Source organism: Somniosus microcephalus, chromosome 17 (assembly GCF_052327205.1).
Source record: "Somniosus microcephalus isolate GS21.2 chromosome 17, FLI_Smic_1.0, whole genome shotgun sequence".
NCBI lineage: Eukaryota > Metazoa > Chordata > Chondrichthyes > Squaliformes > Somniosidae > Somniosus > Somniosus microcephalus.
This window is the reverse complement of record NC_141003.1, coordinates 57,437,597-57,465,053: the sequence shown is the minus strand read 5'-3', so window position 1 is coordinate 57,465,053 and position 27,457 is coordinate 57,437,597. Positions and strand designations below refer to the sequence as shown.

At 40.8% G+C, this 27,457-nt stretch overlaps 1 protein-coding gene across 5 annotated transcripts in view; it reads left to right on the top strand.

Moving 5' to 3' along the window:
* LOC147105737 (tyrosine-protein phosphatase non-receptor type 12-like) overlaps positions 1-27,457 on the top strand; it is a 144,693-nt gene that overhangs the window by 38,217 nt on the left and 79,019 nt on the right. For all 5 annotated transcript variants that reach the window (XR_015081570.1, XR_015081569.1, XM_086010412.1 and 2 more), the window contains exons 2-5: positions 20,479-20,587; positions 24,518-24,594; positions 26,275-26,370; positions 27,395-27,433. Coding sequence is in view for 3 of the 5 variants with exons in the window: in XM_086010412.1 (XP_085866538.1) it covers positions 20,479-20,587; positions 24,518-24,594; positions 26,275-26,370; positions 27,395-27,433 (321 nt within the window). In the remaining 2 variants the exon portion in view is untranslated. The remainder of the gene's footprint in view (positions 1-20,478; positions 20,588-24,517; positions 24,595-26,274; positions 26,371-27,394; positions 27,434-27,457) is intronic.

The following is a 27,457-nucleotide window of genomic DNA, read 5'->3' as shown; positions in this document are numbered from 1 at the left end:
CTGCCTCATTATCCGAGGAGTTGTGAATGGCGCTGAACACTGTGCAGTCATCAGCAAACATCCCCATTTCTGACCTTATGTTGGAGGGAAGGTCATTGATTTAGGAGCTGAAGATGGTTGGGCCTAGGACACTAGTTTTAAATATTCTTGCTTTTGAAAGTTGTAGTGAATTAATAGTGAGGATTAAGAGCAGGACCAGCAGTGCTCTTTTTTTTCTTGATTTGGTAAAAGGGTTTCTTAGAATGTGAAATATGGAAGAAGACCATCCTTCTGTGCACAGGTAGAATATCCCTACTCACCCTAGCAAACTAATGTAATTTTCTGAAAGGAGTTGACAAACTCTAGGTAAAATGCCAACAAAGGCAAAACTCTGGAAAATATTCTGTAATCCGCAAGGTATTTCACTGAAATTTCAGCATTTCAATGTAAAATTACAGCCTAAGCTGTTTAATATTGATCAAGTACATTCTACTGATAGATCCAACACATCAGGAAACATTGTTTAATGGAGTAAATGGTCACCTGTATTTGGACTTGTAAAATTTTACGTCCCATTTTTAATCTACAACAACATCTTGTATTTATATAGCACCTTGAACGTAGTAAAACATCTCGAGGCACTTCACCGGAGCGTTGTCAAACATTTGACACCGAGCCACATGAGATATTAGGACAGGAGAGGCAGGTTTTAAGGAGCTTCTTAAAGGAGGAGAGCGAGCTAGAGAAGCGGAGAGGTTTAGGAAGGGAATTCCAGCGCTTGGGATCTAGGCAGCTGAAGTCACAGCCGCCAATGGTGGAGCGATGAAAATTGGTGATGTGCAAGAGGCCAGAATTGGAGAAGTGCAGAGATCTCGGAGGGTTATAGGGTTAGAGAAGGTTACAGAGGTAGAGAGGTGTGAGGCCATGGAGGAATTTGAAAACTAGGATGAGAATTTTTAAATCGAGGCTTTGCTTAACCGGGAACCAATGTAGGTCAGCGAGCACAGGGGTGATGGGTGAACGGGACTTGGTGCGAATCTAATATTTAACACCTTTTTAAAAATAGATCATCAATGTGTATTTTCCATTATGTTAAACTTATCCTCTGTTTTATGAATTGAGAATTTTTTTTTTGTAAACTGGTTCATTAGTAACCTTGCTTGACTGGAAGTATATTTTCCTTCAAGGAACATGCTATGAGAAATAACTAAAATATATGCCTAGATTGTACAAAGTTAGCTTCTTGATGCAGTGTAACAATACTTTATGGTGTAAGCTTAAAGAATTATTTTTAAAAAGTGACAATTCTGTTCAATATGTGTCACTTTCTCATCCTTTCGAAACAGCATACGAACATATAAACAATGACGGAAAAGACCCTCTGGTCCGCCCAGCCTGTCCACACAATTGTGATACTTTGTGTATCACAATATATACTCTCTGCCCCAACCAAAACCATGTGATCTCCTGGGAGAGGCCAAAAAACGGGCTAATTTGGGGAGAAAAATCTAGGAAATTCCTCTGTGCCCCCCCCACTACCCCCGGCGGTCCAAACTAAATCCAAGAAAGACTGGAGAAACCTGGGATCTTCAGCCTTAAAAGAAGGCAACAGAAAAAGGTCATAGAGATAGAAAATATATTCAGCATTGCACAAAAGGTAAATGCAGAATACTACTTTAAGTGAAGCTTTGGCAGTAGGACAAATGGGCACAGGTTCAAACTTGTGATGGGAAAATTTAAGATTATAGGGAAGTTCTTCAGAGTGATCAACAGTTGGAATCAATTTCTGGGAAAGGTGATGAGGTTAAAAACTTTAGAATTACTTAAGTGAACAGCTAGATGCTGTAATGGGGGGGGGCGGGTGGAAATTGAACATGAGCTAAGTTTGACTGAATGCATTCTCATTATTTTGTAAGTAGCACTTTACTTTGGAAACGTCAGTTTTTTTTTTAAATGTTAGAAAATGACTCCTTTCATAGTGATCTTTCATGACTTGAGGATTTGTATTGATAACCACCATTTTTACAGACTTGGGTTTGCACATTTCTGTCCTGATACAGCCAGATAAATTAATTTCAGCTCCTCCTGTATAACCGATGGAATCCGCACTGATGTGCCTTCCTTGGCTACATTGATCCAGTATTTAGAATTCCTGTGGCAGCTGTCTCTCGTATTCGCTATGGAATGGTCAGATTTGCTGAGCTTCAATTTATTTCACTCAAAATGGTAATATTGTTGCCTGTGATTTTTGGCTTCCTGAGTGGGCAAGCTCCTGATTCATCCTAATTCATGTGCCATAAAGAGTGGGTTGTCCTTGTGCCTTGAATTTATGGTAATGAAGCATTAAGTAAACCATTGCTAAACAGAATCTCATTGAATGGGCTGCAGAAATAAATTCACTTAATTAAGAGAAGGAACCCCAGAAAAGTTTATTTTACTACCCCTTCGTTCGCTTTATCATCAGCTATATATACCTCTGCGATGTATTGAGCTAAAATTGTAACTATAAAAACACGGTTAACATTTTTCATAAGGGGTACTGATGGTATTGGGTTTTTCAGTGTCCTGCACCATATACCTAAGTAAAAGATTTTAGGTTTTCCTGTGACTTAAATTGTAATTTTAGTGATTCATGGTTACTAGTATAGGAAAGTTACCTATTTTCTCTAATTAACTCTAAATAATAGCTCATGAGAAGTATGTTTGTGGTGACAATTGATAAGTTGTGCATATCAATTTAAGGCAAGTCTAATGTATTGAATGCTGTAACAAGTCAGGACATAGGAACTACATCATTGAAATGTAATTGTAAAGCCAGGACAAATAATAATGGACAGAGTCTAGGGACTTAAACAAATTTCAAGTGTGTTAAATTAGCTAAGCATATAATGTGCTTTGCGAAGGAAATGGAAAAAATATTGGAAAGCCAGTAGGACAGTGTTAACTTAAGGTACTTTATTTTCTAAGTAGTGCTTTTGTTTTAAATAGCTGGTGCAACTAAAAAATCTTTCTGCTCAAATCAGAAATAAAAATGTAATAAATTGGCTCTCAATTATCTAAATTTAAAAAATCTAATTTCATACCTGGAATATGAAAAACATAGTCTAACCAGCAATATTTTCCTGCAGTTTGTTTGAAAATAAATAGATGATGTTTTGAGGGTGTGCACTGAAACTATTAATTCCCTTGCTGTGACTGCCTCTAAGGTGCTTTCTTTAGTGTTAATGTAAAAATCAAAAGCCACCGGTACTATACAACTGACGCACCTAAGACATGCACAAGCTTCAACAAACTTGAACAAATATTGCATACAAGACGCCTCATAAAGGTCATGTCCTAATCGCTAGTAATTATATGCACAATCCAGCAAAGACTGATCATAATTCTAGTATGCTGCTGTAAATGATTAGAAACAATATAACAGTAAAGATTACCATCCCATCCTGAAACACTACTCATACTATGGAATTTTCAACTTTTAACAATATGGCACCTGAAGATCATTTACAACTCCGAGGAAACTGCCTTTACTCATCTGCTGCTGAAACCCTCATCCATGCCTTTGTTACCTCGAGACTGGATTATGTCAACGCACTCCTGGCCAGTGTTCCACCCTCCATAAATTTAAGCTCATCCAAAACTCTGCTGTCTGTATCCTAACTCTCACCAAGTCTTGTTTTGGTTTTTAAAAAATTCTTATACTTGTTTTCAAATCTCTCCATGGCCTCGCTCCTCCCTATCTCTGTAACCTCCTCCAGCCCCCTCCTATCTGCGCTCCTCCAATTCTGGCTTCTTGTACATCCCTGATTTTAATTGCTCCACCGTTGGCCGTCAGCTGCTGAGGCCCTACCTTTTGGAATTCCCTCCCTAAACCCCTCTACACCTCTCTCCTCCTTTTAAGACGCTCCTTAAAATCTACCTCTGACCAAGCTTTTGGTCATCTGCCCTTGTATCTTGTTATGTGGCTTGATGCCAAATTTTGTTGGATAACGCTGGGATGTTTTACTACGTTAAAGGTGATCTGTAAATGCAAGTTCTATTTTATGCCTTTCGTTGTTATGTTGTCATCTTCACTCAAGGAATAAACATTGGGCTAGAAATTACGGCTGGAGGTGTACCTCTGGAGTACGCCTCCGACTTGCAGAACAATTGCAGAAGTACCTGCTGGCGGACAGGCTGTGAAAAGTTGCGGTCTCCGGCCACGAAGCAGAAGGCAGCATAATGGCCCAGGGACGCAGGCAGTGTGGAAGCATACCTGGAATCACGTGGGCCTGGTCCTCCAATGACAAAGCAGAATTCCATGTCAATCATTTACTAATATGCAATGGAATCCTGAAACGTAAACATTATACAATTAACAGAATTGGAATTTTAATCATAATTACCTTAATTCCACCAAACTCTCAAAATTTACAACAGCAAAATACTGTGGATGCTGGAATCTGAAATAAAAACAGAAAATGCTGGAAATACTCAGCGGGTCAGGCAGCATTTGTGGAGAGAAACCGTTATCTTTTCAGGTCTGTGACCTTTTTTGTCGGAACTGGAAAAAGTTAGAGATGTAATTTTTTTTGATAATTTCATGCATCATTAAAACTGAAAGCCGGACCAATATTTGCATAAACTCATTTAATACAGCGTATGTGCATAATTTAGGATATGTAAATGTTTAATTTAAACTTGGATATCCCCTTACGCTGATGCAAGTAAGACGTACGTGGGCAATTGCTGGCCAGTCGCTGGGCAAATAACCCAACTCTGCGCCAGCGATTGCTTTTTTTTTGTGGCCCCCATGGATGGCCTTTCAGCACGTACATTGACCGGGCGCAAGTTCTGGATTTCGTGCGTGTGCCTGCGGAAATCCCGAACTTGGGCATTTGAAAGGGAATACGCGCAATTTCAGGGCCATTATATTCAGTAACCATGGGCAGTTTTCTTTATGTATTTTAATCTTAATTGTGCAGGCTATTGGTGCATATTGTGAGAGAGAGAGGGGGAAGAAAGCTGATGTGGAGGAAAGGACTGTTCCCGACAACAGGTAGTGTAGTGGATATATTACTGGACTAGTAATCCAGAGGCCTGGACAAATCCCACCATGGCAATTTGAGAATATGAATTCCGTTTATATATTTAAAAAAAAACTAATCTGTAAAAGTGACCATGAAGCTGTCTGATTGTCGTAAACACCCAAGTGGTTCACTGATATCCTTTTGAGGGAAAGAACCCCGCTGTCCTTGCCTGGTCTGGCCTATTTGTGACTCCAGTCTTGCAACAACGTGGTTGACTCTTAAGCTGACCTCTGAAGTGGCCCAACAAGCCACCCAGTTAATTAGTTACGAATGAATAGTTAATAAAGCATATGGATTCCTCATTATAGAGCTCATTAGAATTGCCCGAATGGCAGTTTTATTATTGGGAGCTACATGTCTAAAGCTATAGGATTGAAGAGAGGATATGTTAATTTGAAATCAGTTGGCTTAGAATCTGCATGATATTCCAAGACATCTGGGCAAGAGAGCCAATCTCCCTTTTAACAACAATCTATATTTTGGGGAGAAACTGCAGGAGATCAGGTTGACTGAGAACATTTCTCTTTTCTTTCCTTCTACCACCACCACAATCCCAATGAGCCTGTTGTAGTTACCTGGAGCTTAGTCTGCTCCTTTTGGGGGGCACTTCACTGCAGTGTCTTCCCCCCCCCCCCCCCCCCCACCTTGTCCTCCGAATCAGCCATCATTCAGGGGGCAAGATACTGAAGACTTCCAGAGACCATAGCATGGCGCAAGCATAGTGTGTATCCAACAGCCTTCCACAGGGGTTGGATAGAGCCAAAAGAGATCTCTGTGCATACAAGCAATGTTGAGATCCGTCCAGCAAATAAGTGGCTTAGTTTGTGTAGTTCTCCATTTATAGATGAATGTGTATATTTATGGATACTCGAGATCACTGGTTCTATATTTTGAAAGGATCTGTCCAAAGTTTTTTTTTGAGCATTAGTTCCCCAACAAGATTATTAAACATTTAGTATGTTTTCTAAACTGAGCCAGTGCCTCAGGATCTGGTAACATGGGGCAAGTGAGCCTTGTGTTTTATTATTGCTAGAGGGAAAGTGGCAGGTTATTTTTGGAGATGTGAAAAGGAGCAGCAGCCTGTATGTTGATGCTGTTCGAATCATTATTATGCCAGTTTACTTTCATGACTTCCCAAATTTGGTGTAATTTTCACCTTTCTGGTCTTGTTCGACCTGCCTTTTCTCCCTCCCTCTTTCTTGAGCTCAGCAGAATTGTGACTTCTGTGCATTTTTTTAATGGTTTGTTATTGCTGATTGCAGCATATGAACTTAAGTTATTCCTCAAGAAAGAATCATTTGCCATAATAACAGTAATAACTGGAAGTTGGGTGAAAACCAAGTCTTGTGTTCCCTGTACACACACGCTTTTGCTCGGTAACCAGGCAGGCAGAATGTGTTACCTCGGGGCTCTATTACATGTTGTATGTCACGAACATCATGATGAGATTTGCGTTTCTATTTTTCCCTGGAAAATAAACTCTGGTGTATTTCCAATTATAGCATTTTTTTGCTTATTGTACACAATTTAACTCTTCAAAGACTGGCAATGGGTTTACTTACCTGTCAGCGGCTCTTTCTGGCATGTGTTTTTACACATCAAAGATTGAACTAGTTGAGTGTATGGATGCATTTACACCACAGACTGTCTGTGAACCAATTTCATCTTCGCATTGCCAGTAAACTGGTGAAGCAAGTCTGGATTGTGAGCCCAAACTGACTCCCAAGTGAGGCTCCATAGAGGGGTTAGTCTTTCAGCACTTCAATTTGACACTGCATATATATATATATATATATATATATATATAATATTAGGGGACTCTCATAGGCGTATTTACTTTTTGGTCAGACAAAAATACTATACAAAAAACGTTCAAAAATCCACTCATTACCGGTTGACCAATCCTACCTCTCATTAGCGTTGAGTGACGTGCTGCTTGACCAATCCTACACTTCAGTGACCTGATGGTTGACCAATCGTTGCGTCACGGGCGGGACCTAATCCTCCAGTCTCCCTAAACTTCGCCGGCATTTTTTTCATCCCCACACGGACAGCACCAGCCAAACAAACCCCCACATTGCGACTCCGGGAGCGGCAGGTAAGTTTACACACAGCGGGCGGGTCATCGGCAGCGGCCGCCCGTCAACCGCGCCACCCGTGGGGGAGCTCAGCTCTGGTCCGTCTCGCCCGGCCCGGCCTCGAGCGCTAGGCCCGACACACGCAGCGGGCGGGGGAGCGGCAGCTGCCGGCCGTCAACTGCGCAATCCCCTGGGGAGCTCAGCTCGGGTCCATCCCGGCCGGCCCTCAACCGCTAGGCCCCGCACAGCCACTATCACAACGGCACCGGGCCTGCGGCGCTACGCAGGGAGACGGGAGGGAGGGACAAGAGAAGAGAGGGAGAGAGAGAGGGGACAGACGGGGCAGGGAGACCGTGCGGCCCAAAATTGCCCTGGAACGCCAGGCACCCCCTACTAGTGGAGTATAAATCCATTGTGCTCTCCAATCTGATTTGGAAATCTGCCCCCCACTCCTGGAATTGTTTTAAATAAAGTAAACTTACTTGGCCTTAATTTAAATTTGTAGATAGCAGGGATTCTCTCCTTCCCATTCTCGAAATAATGACACTTCTAACTTTTGGAAGACGGCTCTACACAGGCATGTATCCAGGCATGTGCAGCGATCTCTCCTGAGCAGGGCAGTTGGAGGTTCCAAGCAGTGCAAATAAGGTTACAATGTAGCTACAGTGGAAATGCACCTTTTCATAATGCAGCCATCATCAGAATTTGGGCAGTTTATTTAAAAAAAACTTACACTACAATATCCATTTTGGAAGTTGTAAAGTTATGTGCCTTTAAGAGCCCCCTGTGTACTGTAATGCCGGTAATGGCCACTCGGGCTATATAAGCCTGTATATTGTGTTGTATCAGTTAGTTCCCCTCCAGACTTTGTTCAGTAAACACCTGTGAAACCAACTCCTGTCTTCAGTGTCTCTATTAACACACGGATACAACAGTGGCGACGAATTGGAAACGGACTTACCTGCAATTCGGCAGCACCTCAAGGACATCGATTCCTCAGACGTCCAAAGTCTAAGAAAAGCAAGAAAAAAAAAAAAAGCCGAGCTGGTGGCAGGTACTGCAATAATCCTTCCTGGGCGGCGGGCTGGGGCTCAATCGGCTGGCTCTGCCAAGTAGCGAAGGCGGAGGCAAGCAGATGGGGTGGGGGGGGGGGCAACTTGGGAGACGGCTGCCGCTGCAAAGCAGGCCGGCGAGAACGAGTCTCCAACTGTAAATTTAAAAAAAAAACGCGGAAAACAGCGTTGTCAGCGGCAGGAAAGCGCGGGAAGCGCCATATCTTTTTTGCAGGAAAGAAAGAAAACCGCGGGAAGCGCCATTTTTTCCCCAGGATGCCTAAGGCTGGCAATATTGATGCTTTTGATAACGATATAGAGGATTGGACCACATATGTGGAAAGAGTGGAGGTATATTGCACAGAAAATGATAAGGCGTCAGTACTTCTAAATCTAATGGGCGCAAAGACATACGGGCTGTTACGAAACTTAATCACTCCAGCCAAACCAAAGGACAAGAATTTTAAGGAAATTGTTGATACCCTACAGGAGCACTTAAACCCAACACCGCTGCTGATAGTGGAACGATTCAAATTCTTCAAGAGGAATCAGCACAAGAATGAAAGTAACGCTGATTACCTCACCGAATTAAGAAAGCTATCAAAGCACTGCCAATTCGGGGCAGGACTGGCAGATTCTCTTCGAGACAAATTCGTCTGTGGTCTCCTAAGTGAAGGAACACAGAAAAGGCTGCTTTCTGAGAGAGATTTGACACTGGACAAGGCTTTCAGTATGGCTGTATCATACGAAGCAGCCGCAAGAGGAGCTGCAGAGATACAGCAAAAGACACAGGACTTCGGCACCCATGAAATGACACAGGGTTTCGAGAGATGTTATCGCTGCGGCAGATCCACCCATGACCAGAGGGACTGCTGGTTCAAGGACAAAGCATGCAGGCAATGCGGAAAGATTGGACACATTGCACGGGTATGCCGATCTGGAAAAACAAAATCCACAGACAGGAAAAAAAAAATCAATAAAGAAAAGTACAGAAAGGTACAAATGATGACGGACAGTAGCTCCGAAGACCAGAAGGGCGATAGCGACTCCGGAAACAAGAGACTAAGCTGTCTCAAATTACATAATGTAATTGCCAAAGAAGATTACCAGACCATTTGGGTTACCCTCACGATAGCAGGGTCCCCAGTTAAAATGGAGCTAGATACAGGATCAGCTCTGACCGTCATAAATCGACGGGATTACGAGCGGCTATTTCCGCATATACCTTTAAAAGACACATCCATTATCTTGAAAACATATACGGGGCAGAAAGTATACCCCAAAGGAAAAATAAGGGTGCCTGTGGTATACAACGGCAAGGAAATACAGAAGTTGTATTTATACGCTCTACAAAATGGTGGTCCACCGCTGTTGGGACGTGAATGGATCAGGAAGATACGTTTAGACTGGCACTCCATTCAGGCACTGACAGTGACCAGTAAAGAAAAAAATGATGATGACGTCATACCTGAACAATTAAAAGACATCTTGGCCAATGCCAAGGAAGTGTTTAAAGAGAAGCTAGGAACCTTGAAAAGGTATCACCACCTCAATAAAAGTGGAAGATGCGGCAATTCCCAAGTTTTTTAAGGCAAGGCCGGTGCCATACGCAATTCGTCCAGCAGTCGAGGCGGAGCTGGAGAATTTGGAAAAGGCAGGCGTGTTATCCAAGATAGATTGGAGCGAGTGGGCAACACCCATCGTCCCGGTCATGAAAAAAACATTGAATAATGATAAATCTGAAGAACAGAGAAAAATTCGCATCTGTGGGGACTTCAAGGTGACTGTAAACCCAGTCCTTCACACTGTACAGTATCCTCTTCCGAGGAAGATATTTTCGCCTCGCTGTCAGGAGGGAAACGTTTCACCAAAATTGACTTGGCACAGGCATATCTACAGATGGAGGTTGAAGAGGCCTCTAAAAAGTATCTCACGATAACACACACAAAGGCCTGTACCAGTACAATCGACTGGTTTTCGGAGTAGCATCAGCTCCAGCTATCTGGCAAAGAGCTATGGAGCAAGTCCTCCAAGGGATTCCGGGGATTCAATGCTACCTAGACGACATCCTTGTAACAGGAGAAAACGACAACGAGCACCGTGCCAATTTGGAGCAGGTGCTCACTAGGCTGAAAGAACGGGGCCTATGAGCAAATCGCCCCAAGTGCGAATTTTTCCAGAATCAAATATCATATTGTGGCCACATAATTAATAAGGAAGGGTTGCATAAGTCACCTGAAAAAATTGAAGCGGTCATAAAAGCCCCAGCACCTGAAAATGTTTCACAATTAAAGTCGTTCCTGGGATTGATGAGTTCGGTAAAAATTTATGATAGTAATTTATCAACTCTTCTGCACCCTCTTAATGAACTGCTACAAACAGGAGTAATTTGGAAATGGAGCAAAGACTGTAAACGTGCCTTCCATAAATGCAAAGACTTAATCACGTCCAAGGAAGTTTTGGCTCATTACAACCCATCACTGCCAATCAGACTGGTGTGCGATGCATCCCCTTACGGCATAGGAGCGGTATTATCGCATAGATTCCCTGATGGCTCGGAACGGCTGATAGCTTTTGCGTCACGCTCATTGAACTCAGCTGAGCGTAACTATGCCCAAATCGACAGGGAAGCACTCAGCCTGGTATGGGGAGTGAAGAAATTCAACCATTACCTACACAGACAAAAATTTACCTTGTTGACTGACCATCAACCCCTCGTCTCCATATTGAACCCTAAAAAGGGTGTTCCCATTATGACCGCGCAAAGGCTACAGAGGTGGTCCCTTTTTCTAGGGGCACACAAATACGACATAGAATACAAAGGATCAAAACATCATGGGAATGCTGACGGTTTATCACGCCTACTGTTGCCAACGGTAGAAGAGGCACCTACAGTAGACCCAGTGGAGATGTTCCACTCTACCACAGTCGAATGTCTACCAGTAACAAATTCTGCCATTGAAAGGGAAACGAGAAATGACCTGACTCTCTCTCGTCTACGATTTAACAGTGAAGGGATGGCCAGCACATGGCGAACCACTGTTGCCAGCATTCTCGCAGAGAGAACAGCTGTCAGTGTGCCGAGGAACCTTGATGTGTGATGCGCTATCAATTACTGCGAAAGACTGGAAGTTAAGTGAGTAACAAACAGGCTTTTATTAGCTAAAGAACGAAGGCATGCCTCTAGTGGTCGACCGGTCCTGAATGCCTGGGGGACTGCAGAGCAGCCGCCTTTATACCAGGGCATATGGGTGGAGCCAGGGGCGGAGCCAGCTGAGGCATGCACAGACAGGTACAACAATGGGCAAGAGTGAACAACAGTGAAGTGAACAACAGTGGTTTACCACAATGTGTGGATCCAGAGTGGTGATTCCACCCAAACTCCAGGATAAAGTTCTAAAGGAGCTTCACGAGGGGCATCTGGGTGGAGTGAAAATGAAGAACCTAGCCAGGGCGTTTGTATGGTGGCCAGGTATCGATGGAGACATCGAAGAAATGACCAAGAGCTGCCTAGGATGCCAGAAGGTCCAAAACGCTCCACCCCAAGCCCCTCTACATCCATGGGAGTGGCCCTCATCTCCATGGCAAAGGGTACACATCGACTTTGCTGGTCCATTTATGGACTCAATGTTCTTAATCGCGGTTGATGCACACTCCAAGTGGCCGGAGGTAATAAAGATGTCCACCACCACCACGGAAAAAACCATCACCGTATTAAGGACCATATTTGCCAGGAATGGGCTGCCTGAACAGATCTGTTCTGATAATGGACCGCAATTTGTGTCCGAAGAATTCAGGAAGTTCTTAAAAAAAACAATGAGGTTAAGCACTACACGTCCACCCCATACCATCCCGCCACCAATGGATTGGCTGAAAGGTTTGTCCAGACCTTCAAGAAGGCCATAAAGGCCATGGGTAATGAAGACATAAAACTTCAGCATAAGGTAGATAACTTCTTGCTTGCATACAGGAATGCAACACATATGGCTACAAACCAAACTCCCGCCATGATGTTCTTCAATAGAAGCCTAAGATGCCGGCTGGATTTGATCAAGCCAAACATCAGAAGGGACGTGGAGAACTGGCAATTTCAAGGCATGAATGAAAGGCCAACTAGAACCTTCCAGATAGGTCAACCAGTTTTGGCCCGGGACTACTGTACCGAGAAATGGCAGCCTGGAACTATTTGCACACAACTAGGACCACTGATGTATACCGTGGACATTGGTGAAAGCATAATAAGGCGCCATGCTGACCAGATCATAGAATCATCCGAAAAGGGACAACCTACACCACAACTCTATACGCCTAATGATGAAGTAGAGATACCCATAGTATCTACCTCTGATCCGGTGATACTGGAACCAGATGAACCCGACACTGGCATTCAAGCCGAATTAGCCTTGCCAAAAGAACCTACTACACCACCAGAAACTACTACACCACCGAGGCGTTATCCGGACCGAGTCAGGAAGCCTCCAGAGAGACTGACTTATAATTAATTAACTGCAGCAATGTGTAGATTATTGTTCTTGTAACATGTAATTAATGATTACTTAAAATCTTATGTACTGGTTGGCTAAAAGGGGAGGAATTGTAGTGTATGTGCCTTTTTAGAGCCCACTGTGTACTGTAATGCTGGTAATGGCCACTCGGGCTATATAAGCCTGTATATTGTGTTGTATCAGTTAGTTCACCTCCAGACTTTGTTCAGTAAACACCTGTGAAACCAACTCCTGCCTTCAGTGTCTCTATTAACACACGGACACAACAGATATTGAGAGGCTGGAGGAAGAAGAAAATGGTTAAGGGTTTGGAAGCTTAGAATGCATTAGGTTATGTATGAAAGTTAAAACCGACAGAAGCAGAAGATGAATTAAGTTGGGGTGGGGGATCCCTAGAAAATGCTAAAATCAAAGTTTTTGAAGTGCTTATTTGTGGATTATGGTGCTGGATCAGAGACTTCCTTTGGTGCTAAAATCAGAAATTAGTGCAGTGAACAGATCTGGCCAGGCTAGAAATTATTACAGCCTAAGCTGCTATTGTGGTATCCTTATGAAAAAAGGGAATTGAATTGACTGCAATGTTAGAAGCAATTACATTGAAACCAAATATGCACTAAATCAGTTTGATATCTTAGTTGACAAATATTGATTTAGTTTTGTAGGTCTTATAACTAAGTGTAGTTAGAAAGCTCAGAGTTGAAGGTTGAGAACAGTCATATATGGTCCTCAAAGACCTATCACTCAAAAGCCAACATATTGCCTTGTTTGAATTCAGTCGATAGGCGTGCAGCAACACCAAATTAGCTGCCCCTTCAAGCAAAGAAGCTTTACAGCAAACTGTGGGACTCTGTCAAAACATATTTAAAATGGAGTGGGATAAGTGCTGACAGAATTGCAAACTTTACTGAACGGTTTTTCTTTTTTTTTAAAATTTGCCCACGTTGCACATGCAATAGGAATTTGCTATCACATAGGATTACATAGGATATATGGCACAGAAACAGGCCATTCGGCCCAACCAGTCCATGCTAGTGTTTATGCTCCACTCGAGCCTCCTCCTGTCTTACCTCATCTGAATCTATCAGTGTAACCCTCTATTCCCTTCTCCCTCATATGCTTGTCCAGCCTCCCCCTGAATGCATCCATACTATTCGCTTCAACCACTCCCTGTGGTAGTGAGTTCCACATTCTCGCCACTCTTGGGTTAAGAAGTTTCTTCTGAATTCCCTATTGGATTTCTTGGTGACTATCTTATATTGATGGCCTCTAGTTATGCTCTTCCCCACAAGTGGAAACACACTCTCTCTCTCTCTACTCTATCAAAATCTTTCATAATTTTAAAGACCTCTATTAGGTCACCCCTCGGCCTTTTCTCAAGAGAAAAGAGACCCAGCCTATTCATCCTTTCCTGATAGGTATACCCTTGCATTTCTGGTATCATCCTTGTAAATCTTTGCACCCTCTCCAGTGCCTCTATCCTTTTTATAATATGGTGACCAGAACTGTACACAATACTCTTAAGTTATGAATAATGGTGAAGAAATACTTTTTTCACTGGCCCGTCAAATTTTAAAAGCCCACATTCTCCTAAGAATTTCCAGTAGACTTCAATTTTAAACTCTCTAAGTTTTTTAAATTTCTGGAATGTAGCATAATCCCATGTAGAGTATTTTGTGTTATTAACTAAACACCTTCATCCGTGGCATATCTTCAGAAAGGAGCTGTTTGTTGCACAGGCTGCTCCAGGCAAATTGAAGTAATCAGTTAAATTTAAATTTACATGTATACAAATAACACCTACAAATCTAATTGGACTAACTGATGATTAATGAATTTTGGAGCTGCCCAAGGCTTCTGAGTGGCTAGGCCACCCCTGTGTAGGTTAACTATGGAAATTAGATTTCAGTATAAAGCTTTGATGGATGTTTATTTAAAATAGATTTGTATCTATATCAACTGTATGGCTAGAGATTAGTTTTTGATGTACAGATTAGGTACAAGTAATTTTATAAAAGTGAGGGGCCCAGAGCGCTCTGTCTCGGACCAACTGGGAGAAAATCAGAGACCCAGAGAGATGGATTTTCTTGGACAATGTGTAATTTGATGGTCATTTTTAATTACAGCTAATGGAATTAGCCATAAAGGGTCAATATACTTTAATTTTAAAAAGCGATATATGAAGGGAAATGCATCATGTATGTAACTATGTTCAGAATCTCTGAACACATTGTTTGCATATTTATGCAAAAACATTTGTTTACCTTTTCCTTTGACTTTTAACATTTGGATCATTAATGCACAGAATATCAGGGCACTTTTTTGTCTGTACTGATAATTAAAAATTTCATTTTCTATAGGAATAGAGTACTATATTTATTGCTGAAATGAGTTAAAATATAGGGTGTATGTATGCACGGAATGGCAAATGTTGGCTTGAGTAGACACTGCAAGGAAGTAGTAGTCAATCCAAAGTTTGTGTTTGAATTGCAGAATACAGGAAGCAGAGATCTGCAATACTGGGGTTTGAATGCACCTTTTTTTCTGGTTACATCTTCACACAGAGACTTGTGCCTCGGCAGCTGAACAGAAGATGGAAATTCTCATACTGGTTACACGATGCCTTGGTGTGGTAGATATAAATAAAAATGCTGCCACCAAGCTAAAACCAAATATTGAGAGTTCCCTCCTGGGTAGGAGATTGCAGGCCAAGCCGGGCAGTGTGAAGGAGGTACCGGGAGAGTGAACCCAACAATACAACAGCCCGTCCGATATTCTTTTCTCCCTCCGAACCGAACCGCGGCCAGTCCGATATTCTTTTCTTCCCGACCCCCGACCCGTCTGATATTCTTTTCTTCCCCCCCCCCCCCCCCCCCCCCTGACCCGACCCGAACTGCAGCCCGTCCGATATTCTTTTCTCCCCACCCGACCCCTGACCTGATTTGCGGGCCAGCTTAGTAGGAGTCAGCCGATATCCGGCTTTCCAGAGAAGCAGGAAGGGGAATGAGACATGGAACAGTCGCAAGAGGTAGCCTGAACTTTTTAAAATTTATATTAAATACAAATTTCCCAGTCTTATAATAATACCTTCTGAAATCCGAAAGATTCCAAAAACCGAAACTCAGCTGGTCCCAAGGCTTTCGGATAAGGGATAGTGTACCTGTACTACTTGTGTATGTACCATAATATGTAGAGGAAACTAAGGTGATTGGAGTGATTAACAGTCCATTTTTTAAGGTAACGCTTTCTTGCTGTAAAATTTGGTTTTACTATCTCAAAAATATTGAGAGTAATGTAGGATAAAAATGAAATGATACTAAAATACAGCAGTAAGAAAATTAGCAATGTAATAGTTTGCTAGCGATGAAACCTGGATGAACGAAACAGGTATTTTTTGCCAGCAGTTTGAGCCTGATCAGTTGCATAAAATTAATGCTTGGTGATATTGCCGTCAAATTTAGTATAGTAGACATGACAATTTCATTTTTTGAAAAATGCTGTAATTGCAAAAAAGGCACTAATAGTTTCTTATATACCATCACATATATGGATGAATTTTTAAGTGTTTGTTCCTATACTGAATCCATAAACTTTAACAAATACATGTATTTGTTAAATTCCAGAGATTCCATGGTATTTTCCCAAGAAGGAAGCTTGCATGCTATGTCTGAGGTCTATTTACATTACTTCTGACCCAGAACTGTGTTCATGCTAACAATTAATGAAAGAATAATTCTTTCTAAATTGGGAGCCCAGCTCTCCATGGTGGTGTTCTCCTATAATGAACGAGTGTTGTATTGGATTTGGATTAGTTCCTTATGGCAGCAGTGCATTTCCTATACTTAACTAGTTTAGCTCTGAGGAAATTCAATACAACTTTTTTTTTTAAATGGTGAAGCTATTTCTACTTTCAGTTAGCCAGCAAAGTAGCCAATTTGGATATTCCTTGTACTCTGTTATCATAAATAATCTTTTTGCGCTCAGGCTAAATTCTGGTTGCCAAGATTTTTGCCCCCGGATTTGGGGAAATGGTCCATTTAGAATCTGTTGTACTCTTGAAATGCCTTTTAAAACTCTACTTATGAGTTCCTTACAGGGTTTATTTGGTGACTATATCCTTGGAACATTGATGCATGATTTCCTCACAGCTTTCTGTGTAATCTGGGCGGAATCAAATGAAACAGCGTTAAAGATTGCTTAATTTTAAATGTGAGTTGCGCCCATAACTACGTTACGCCCAAATATTCGCGATCTTTTAGGCTGGTTCAAAAGTCCATTTGCTCGAAGCAGCCTCCGCACCAAAACTGGCCACGCCCCCAGGTCGGCATGGCGAGTTTGCACCGATTGCGCCCAGTCGGGAGTGTTCATCATGTTGCGCCCACCTACTTGGGTGCACAGGCACCCGTGGTGGTAATATAGCGGTTTTCTTAAGTTTGCAGTTACACCCAGAATCCAGCCTTCTGGTACCTTGATGGTGCAATGTTCAACTGGCAGATTCAAGGTGTACCACCGACCAAGCTGCCTACACTGCTCAGTGAGGACTGAGCTTTTGTGCATGCGTGCTTTTTGTTTCCCCATCTTGTGACCGATTTAAGGTTCCGAGAGTGGGAGGAAACAACACTTTCTCCAAATATGAAAGAGTCAAAAATAAATTTATAAAGTTCTCAGGAAGTCCAATGACTCGCCCAGAGACTTCCAAAATTTGCTTGGAATTCTATTTTGACCATGGGTTTTTAATTTTCAGTTTCCTCTTGTGTCTTGGAGAAGGCACCTCAATTTGTACTCCTAGATGTGTAGCAAGTTTTCCGTTACTAAATTTACAAGTTTATGCCTTAATCTGCCTAGATTTTTTTTTTTTTAAATTGTTTTGCTACCCATTGCTAGATAGTTTGCCATGTTGGTTTGTGGATGTTATTGCTTTGTGTTACTACTCTGAGCAGAATGCACTGTACAAAGTCAAGTGTTAATCCCCCTCCTCCCTTTCACAAGGGTATAACTATCATTTAAACATAAAGTCTGTTTCTATTTCAATTTGTCAACAACGGCACTACTTTGCTAAGCTGATTAGATGTCCCTCTTTTGGACACAGTTGTGTCTAGACTGACATTCATTGACTATGCTTTTGGTTAAGTTCCACTTCTTTAGCCAGCTTTTGAGTGTTGCTGATTCTGTGTAAAACTATGGTTGTACAATATGATTCTTCCCAGTTCACAGAATCACAGAAACCTCACAGTGCAGATAGAGGCCATTTCGGCCCATCGAGCCTGCGCCGACACATATCCCACCCGATCCCCGTAACCCCTACACCAACACATATCCCACCCTATCCACGTAACCCCACGTATTTAATCCCCCTAACACTAAGGGTCAATTTATCATAGCCAATCTGTCTGCTTTGTTTCTAGCATTTTGTTCAACTGTTGTTTAGGTTGACAAATTTGTGTTGTAGATGTAATGTTGTCCAATTATAATTTTGTAGCTTAGTCACTAAAGGAGAGCATGATTTTTAAAAATTGCTCAACTGCTTCTCTTATTTGGGTAACTGGTTTATTTTTTGTTGCGCTGTGTCTTTCATTTTGTGCTATTATAGACAAGTTGGAGTTTTAATTGGTTGTTTTGTAAGAAATGCTTGTGAATGGATCACTTGCGTTTTGTGTTTTAACCTGTAATTTCTTACAAAATAGAATTAATACATCTTGATCAAAAGTTTTCAACGTTTCATTAGGCATGGGTAGGCACCAAACTTGCATCGTCCATGGGGAAGCTGTCCCCTTGCACCTATGTTCATATTTGTGCATATGCCACCTCTTCAGCCATTTCTCTCGTTTTCTGGCATTGTTCATGCACCAAACCATCGGCATGCGTTTCCTCCTGAGTGTGAGTCAACGAAACCGGATTTTGACTTGGTTCATTCTGGTGCACTAGACCATTCGCTCAGTGCTACATGGTTTCAGAAGACCAGTTGGGATGCTATTTGTCATCCCTTTGGCTGACTGCCTAGTTTCCATTGCTGTATAGACAAAGCTAGATGCTGCAGCTGCAACTTTTACACCGTGCGATCAAGCCGTACAATGTCACTCGTACCTGTACTAGTTAGTCTTCCAGATTTGCAGATCCCTGAGTATCCTTCCACCAGCTGCAATTCTCTCCTATATCTATATATTTTTATAGGTTTTCCTCTAACACCAACTCGTTCTATCAGAACAGTTAGGGAGAATTTGGGTCTGTTTCCTGTGGTTCCACTTAAGCCTGACGCTAAGAGTTTTTTTTATGCAGTTGGTTGTGGGTTCCACACCCACACCAAGTATGATGTAAAGCTCCCATGTCCCCAGATAAAGAATCTAAGACTGGATAATAAGTAATTATGTACTCCACCAGTGAGTTTTGCAGCTGACTGGGGACACTGGATCAAATTTATTCATGAACAGTTTCCACCAAGTACTGCAAAATCGTGGGCTGAATGATAACTATTGCATTAACTTTGGAACAGTCCTAATGAAGGTAGAAACCTGAGCCAAGCAGTTCATTGTTGACATCCTGAACATAGGGGTCTGATCTGCAGTTCAAGACATATTGCTTTTAATAAGTATTGATCTTGTTCTGAAAGTTTAAAGTATGCCTTTGAGGCTGCTGTGCTTGAAGCTGGCATTAACAATAGCTTAGTGCTTTCCACAAAAGTTGTGCTACTATAGTACATTGTTAATTTCTATGTATGGAGGATGCATGAATGTGGAAGAGCATTAAGTTACCAATTATAGATTTCCCTTCCTCCATTATTTGGATATAGTTCAACCACCACAAACCAAACTTCTTCCTTCCTTGCCCTGCAGTGTGTTCTCTTGGTGCACCTTGAAACTTGTGGGTTCAAATTTCCTTTTATCAACTCTGTTTCTCAGTGTTGGCCCTAGTCAAGAGCCTGAAGTATGGTTCAGAACAAGACCCTTGAATGTTGTAACATTTCAGAAGATGATTCTTGTATGCAGGTAGACTGTTTAATTTTAAAGTGCAAAAATTGATAAAATAGGTTTGAAAAAAATGACAGATTTTCTCCTTTCTCTCAAGTGTTGCTATGCATTGGTATACATCCTCCTGCAGAGGAACTTGAGGTAGTTTAGGAAGTTATATAAGGGACAAGAAGCTAAAATATGAAGGAACAACGCAGTGGTTCTTTAAAATAATGGGTGCAGCCTGATGGGCTTCTCTGGGTTTAGTAAATGCATATGCTGTACTGTCACCTAGGGTTTGTGCTTGCTGCCACAGTCAATCTATTCTGGCATGCCCATTTCCCTCTTGTTTCTCTCCCCATTCTCTGTTGCATGTCACCCCAAATTTCCTAAAATGGGAATTGGGAAGGCATATTGTAAAACCAGAAAGGCTCATTTTGTACCAGGGCTTACTCACTACTTCAGCAATCACTGAAATCGCCCACGCAGTTCTAGTACCATTTGTATTTTCTAAGTAAAATTAAAAAAATTAGGAGCAAGTAATGGGTCACAAATCACCTGATGGTGATGATGCATCACAGTAAAATGTGCCCAAAATAGCAGGAATAGCATGTTAAGAACTTAAGACGAGTACTACGGTACATCTGACTAATGTGGAGTGAACAAAGTTTCTTTGCAGCAGTCCACCCAAAATAAAAGTTCAATTTTCCATTGTGCAAATTAACTGAACTATCATTATCACATGCACATTACTGTGTTTTACTGTTGAAAGGTATGCTTTGACTTTTTTGTCAGGATTTGTTACCATGTGTAAATATTGTACCATTAAAATACATATTTTGTATATTAAACAGCGACTCCGAAGACTCTCCACTAAATATAGAACTGAAAAGATCTACCCAACAAGCACTGGAGAAAAAGAAGAAAATGTTAAAAAGAACAGATATAAAGATATCTTGCCATGTAAGTTTTCAGTTTTGCATTTGAAATTCAACAGTAACTAATGTACTTTGTATGCTTTGAATGTTCAGGCAACTTTGAGGACAGGATTGATATTAGTATGATGCACTCTACAATTGAATAGCTCATTACTGTGGCTCACATATGAAGAATGGTCACTTGAGCAAGATATCAGTGCTGCTGGCACCAGTGGAACTATACCCTAGCACGAGTTAGCAGCTTCAAGAGAATTAGAAGATGATAATTAGGGTGGGGGAAAATACAAAGCAAGTAACTCAGGCAATGATTCTAACATCTCAAACAGACTAATATTTAGTGCTCCATTACAGTTTGTAATACAGTAATCTTAAAATACTTTCAATTTTATTTACTTACTGGATTTTGCCTTACAACATTTACTATTTATTTGCTTCCCTTTTGCCTACTTGAAATGGGAACTTATGTGGGAATTATGGATACAAATCAGCATTATATCATTGTGTGGGACAGTGAGTTAGTACATAAACATTGAAACAAAGAATCTCAAGGTTGGAATTTTTTTGGTCCATTTAGTTCACTTTCCTGTTGTCTTGGTAGGCTTTTTCTCAAGTTACATGTCCAATTTGACCTTGCTATCTGAGCTACTTACCCCATCAACCTTGAGCTATTTCAGAAGCCATCTGCCCAGTGAAGTAAATTTTCCCTACATCCCACTGGAATCTACCCCATTTCAGCTTGTGCTCATGTCTCTTTATTCTGCTATCTTGTGATCTGCTATTCTGTACCAAATTCAATAGCCTTAACTCACCCACTAGATCCCTGAGCCTTATTAGTTTGACTACCTTCACCATAGCTCCATCAGTCTTCTCTTCAAGAAGAGTGTCTCCTCAAATATTATATTTTCTAGTAGCACTTTTAGCATCTTTTCTGCCGTTGCTACATTCTTCCTGTACTGAGGTTTCCAGAACCACATAGAATACTCCCATGTGTAGCTGAACAATTCTCCAAACAGTAGCAGAGTAACGTCTTTCGATCTGCACTCTATTCCTGTTATACAGGAAACTTTGGTTTATCCGGAGGTTAACTGTCCGGAATGCTCGAACCACCGGCAAAAATCAGGAGCCGTTTCGTTAGTTTTTTTTTCTTTTCGTTGCTTTTTTTTCACCAGTCAGGCTCTGCAAGGTCTCGCTGAAGCTGTTGCTAAGCTACAGAGACGCTTGCAAGGTACGGCCGACTGTTTAGAAGCTGTTGCTAAGCAACAGGGTTTGTTGCCAGATACGAAGCTCAAAATCTCCGTATGTTTCAACATTAGCGCTGGTTTGTCCGGCAGTTTTGATGGGATGGCAACAGCTCGGTCCCGTCGGTGCCGGATATCACAGTTTCCTGTACAACCAAACATCCAAGTTGCATACTTGACAGCAGCCAGACATTGGCTTGATGTCTTGAGAGATCTGATTAATTTTTAAGTATTTTCCTATAATCCCTCTACTTATTTCATATTGCTCCGTGCATGACTTTACACTTAACTGTATCTGTTAATTGTCTGCCCTTTAACCAAACAGACCCGAGTTCCCCTGTAGGTTGCCCCCACCTTTCTCCATTAACCATCTTATTTTGATGCCTTCTGACTTACTTTGAGATGAAACTATCAACACCCCCTCTTCTAGATCGCTTTTGAAAATGTTGAGTACTGATCCCAATATCCAGTTCTGAGAGACCCTACTTGTTGCATCCCTCTACCCATAAGACTTGCCATTTGCACAGACTCTTGTCTTTTCCCAGCCATGATTTGTTCCTTCTCTGCATGCTGCTGCCAATGCTGTCACGGCTAATTTTGTTAGCTAATTTTTTCATGTGATACCTTATTAAAACCTTTGCTACGTTTAATGTAAACCACATCTGTGTTGTCTAACATCTCTTTATTGTTAGTTATTTTATCAAAAAACTCTGATATTGGTTTTGCAAGACTTCAGTTTTGTAATGATTTCTGACCTGGTTTTGCCAGCACATCCTTGAATTCCCTAACAATCATCGGATGAAACGCCTACTGCCCAGGTGTTTTATTCATTTGGATCTTTACTCAAGTAACCATCTCTTTGGTAATGTTAAATTTATTACAGCCCTCTTTCTGCCGATCTTGGAATATACACTTTGCTGCAGACCCTGGACTGTCCTGTTTGAGTTTTTTAGTTCCATATTTACAGGCATTCAATTTTTAAGCTATGTCACCTCTTCATGAATCTGAACACCCTTTTCAGAAGTTGGTGATACAATACACTCAATTTTTACCCTTCCTTTCACCCCCCCCCCACCATTTGATTTAATTTCCCTAGCAGTTCTAAATTCATTTGCCTGCTTAGCCATATTAACAATTCTTTTGCAAGTTTTTTTAACAAGGTTTTCTTTATTCTGGCTCTTGTACTTGGTTGCAGACAACTTAAGCATTTGAATGCTTTCACTTTATTCCAAATAGCTTTAATTACCTTCCCTGTCACCCAGGCTTACGTTTGTCACTCACTATTTGTTCTACAACTCCTTGTTATGCATATTGCCATGGCCTTTCCAATTATCCTTTAAAGTCTGTTCAGTTTAGCTTCCACTCTGCCCCTAACCATTCTCCTCTTGCATGTTTGTGCATCCTCATAAAATCTGCCTGCCCAAAATTTAAAGTTTTAATGCTACTGTTACTTTTCTTTGCCCGGAACCTTATGATCATGGTTCCAAGCCATTCTCCATCTAATCTCTTGCCACAGTGTCCTCATTATTAGTCAGTATTCAGTCAAGTATTGCCTCATTTCTAGTCCCCTCTATAACATGTTCCATGAAGCAGCCCCTACCACATCCAGAAATTCGGACTTTTTTTTGTTCCTCCTAGCACTACCCAAATTCCAGTCACTCTGTGGGTAGCTAAAATCCTCCATTATTAAATACTTACCATTGCTGGATGCTCTTTCTACTTTACTGTAAAATAGCTCCTCCGTGTTGAATAGCTGGTTTGAGGTCCGTAACAAATTCCCACTCCTGCCCTTTTATTTCCCTCATTTAGCTCTAGCCAAAGAGGTTCAGTCTCTGATTATAATCTTCCAGTGTTGTATCTCACTTGTACTCTGCGACCAGGTTTTTCCCTTACGCCTCTGATGTCCATGCATTTTACTCTTCTGTTTCAACCTTTTTGGACTTGTAGCATTTGTGTATAACTCTCTTCATTCAATCACCTGCATTCCATTTATGTTCAACTTTTTCTCTTCCCCAGCTCCCACCGTTACACATCCGTTGGTCAGGAAATAGACTTCCTGCCAAAGCCTGCACTACCTGAAGTCTCAGTGCAGATCATGGCTACCATACATTCCTTGCAAATGTTTGACTGTACTGGGGAAAAAATAAGAACTTTGATTTCAATTTCTACTGATTGGTAACGAGATACAAATTGATTTATAACTTGACTTGTAAACGTGGTATAACTTAACGTGATCTAATGGGAACTTGTACGTTAATCAGTTCAGTTGAAAGGAATGGATGTGTAGATAGAAAATGACTGCAGTTTTACTTTCCATTCACATCAGGCATTTATTGCAGTTGATGAAAATTTTATAGTACTGACAAAAATGCAATGGAGTTTTTATTGGAGTATTCGAATCTTTCCAAGTTACTTTTACTTTTGTTTCTATTCTCTGATGAAAATATCACATTATATCTGACTGTCACGGTAGTTTTCTGGTAATACTTCGGTGCTTTGTTACAATTCTGGCACTTTTTTCTATTTCAGTCTAACTTTGGTGCAACACCAATTCTGACAGCTCATTGTTTGCATATTCTTTTCTAGTCAGTCCCTTGAGCTTTAATAGGATGAGCTACTTTTTTGAGTTTGTATTTAATGACTTGAGTGTGGTATGCACTGTATTAACCTGTTATGTTTTGTAAAACTTGTTTTTCTCTTCCCTCTCCACACTACAGTTGACCATAGCAGAGTGAAACTTGCATTGAAAATTACAGAACAGGATTCAGATTATATCAATGCAAATTTTATTAAGGTAATGTTTGTACGTACTTCACACAACGTTGTGTTTAGTGGGGGAATTTTTTTTACTACCGCATGACGGATTTACAATTTTGCAATAGTTCAATGAAAGCACGTCAAGCAGTTGTTAGCTTGTGGTGGTTCGTGTTCAAAGCACTTTTCTTTGTTTCCTGTGGTTGTTACTGAATGCAAACAGTCACTCTCACAAAACTTTGTTTCACCATGATAAAAGTTAATGATGAAATTAACAGGTGACTTTTTTTTTGTTTGGATTTTGTGCTCCTCAAGGCAAGAAATGGTAGCACTGAAGTGGAACATTAACACTTTGTACATGGAATATTGGCATCAAGCACTCGCAAGTTGGGTATAGCATGATCCTCTACTCTGCCCATCACTTTGCCTTCATCCTAAGATCAGAAGAACATTCCCCATTGTGTTCTACATCTTTTTAATTTCCCATACTAGCCATATTGTTGCCTTTCAGAAAGGATTGGCAATAATGTCAAGCTAGTGACAGTTTTGTACTGTGGGCCCATACCTTTTGAGAACCAATTTAATCTGCATTTCTTTGTGTATTTAAAAAAAAAAAAAAAAAAATCATTAGGGAAACTTTATTAATATGGTAACATGATTACTTCAGATTTGCTTGTTTCACTGTAGGGAAAAAATGGTATTGGGTTTTGTAATTACACATGAAATGGATTTAAAAATATAAAGCTGGGGAGGTTCCCATAGATTCTGTTGACTTTGTATATCCCTCCCTTCAATACATGTAGATTTCCATAGATTCTGTTGACTTTGCAGAATGCTACCTGGGATAGATGCAGCTTTTTGGACCGGTCAGATGAATGACATCGCTTTTTTTGGTCCAGTAATTTGCTTTGTTCACTCCTGTAGCACTGATTTATTTAAGTGGCAAATTTCTGTCTCGACTGATTGTGGCTGCTGATTTTTAAATCTGCTCTCCCTCATCTATTCTACTGGACTCTCTGATTTTTAAACAAGTTGAGCCTGGCCTAAAGTTCAGAGTTGGGAGGTAAAGTTGTTGTTTAAAAATCTGAGCACTGAAGGAGCAGAGCAAAGCAAACTAGACCGACAGTTAATGGCGATGAATGGATATGGTGCTGCTGCTAAGTCCACCACCTTTGGAGAAATTGCTCCACTAAGAGGGAAACCTGTAGGAGACTATGCCTCATATGTGACAACTGACTATTGGTACTCTTCTGAGTAAAGTCACTGACATCACACGAGCCCTCTGATCAGGAATAGTGTTCTACCACTCAACATCATAAAAATTAGATTTTTTTCCCCCCCAGAGGAGTGGGGGGAAACAGAAGACGATGAGATGGAGGTGCGTGAAATGGTTTAAAGATGTATGGGATTGGGATTCAAAATTAAAATTTGGCATACTGTTAAAATGGTTGCAATAATATTCGATGCACCCTCTGTTTTGAATGATTCAAAATGTGTTTTAAATATTGAGATGTGAGTAGAATCCATTGTTTCGATTTTCAGATTGGGTTTATGATGTATGCTTAGTAACTGTGTAATAGCAATGACTCTGTTCATTGTTAATTGGTTTGCATGTTATGCATGTGTATACTTGGAATGTTTATCTCAATAATTTAGAAAGTAAAGTGTATAGCTTTATTTTTTTTAAATTGATAAAATGTACATTCTTGTCATTTTCCAGGGAGTTTATGGGCCAAAATCCTACATTGCAACCCAGGGCCCACTAGCAAATTCTGTACTAGACTTTTGGAGGATGATCTGGGAATACAAAGTTGTAGTAAGTAGTTTTTTTTTCTGTTTGGTAGAACGAGAAACTTCACTTAATTGGTGCTTTTTAAAATGAATTGAAAAGGTGAATCTACTCGGACTCATAAAATTGACCTTAATTTTAATTTTAATAGTAGACTAAAGATGTCATTTGTGATTTATTAGTCACAATTAATTAATTTTGTGCTGAATATTATGTGACTTAAAACAAGAAAGCTGCTGTTGCCCAATTTGACTCGTGCTATGAGTAAACTGCTTCACTGTTTTTGTACTGAAGTGGTGATTCCACTTCATAGAAGGGCAGTAATCAGTTTATAATTAAACTCTGATAAAAGCACTGTTAATTTGCTGAGGCGTTTTATATTTGAATCAGGATTTTTCTGTGGAATGGAATAAATACACTTCCATTCTTAAATCACATATGTTGGCAGAACAGTGTTGCACCTACTGGGAATTAACCAACAACAAATAGTAAATGATGTAATACCCATATTATTCAGCTTCTGACTTTAAGGTTCACTTAAATGTGTGTTTTTGGAGTTCTGTTACTTAGATTCAAAAAATAACTGGTAGAAAATACAGTACAGTAGGACATTTGGATCACTGCACTGGTCTTTAACTGGAGCTACAGAAAAAGCTGGAAAAACTCAGCAGGCTGGGCAACATCCGCGGAGAGAGAGCGAGTTAACGTTTCAGGTCGAAACCCAGCTTCAGAGTTCTGAAGAAGGGTTTCGACCTGAAACGTTAACTCTGTTTCTCTCTCCACGGATGTTGCCTGGCCTGCTGAGTTTTTCCAGCTTTTTCTGTTTCAGATTTCCAGCATCCACAGTATTTTGCTATTGTTTAACTGGAGCTACTTGCTCAGTCCAATTCCCTTGCCCTTTCACAGTACAGTACAATCTTTAGAAGATCTTGAGGCAGGCAAATACTTTTACCAGTGTACTTGCATTTGTAATGCAGGTTTTTAACTCAAATTATAAACCTATTACACTTGTTGAGCTAGTTATCTGACATTAACTTTTTTCTGTTTCCAGATAATTATCATGGCTTGCCGTGAATTTGAAATGGGGAGGGTAAGTTTGTGTTCCATTTTTCAT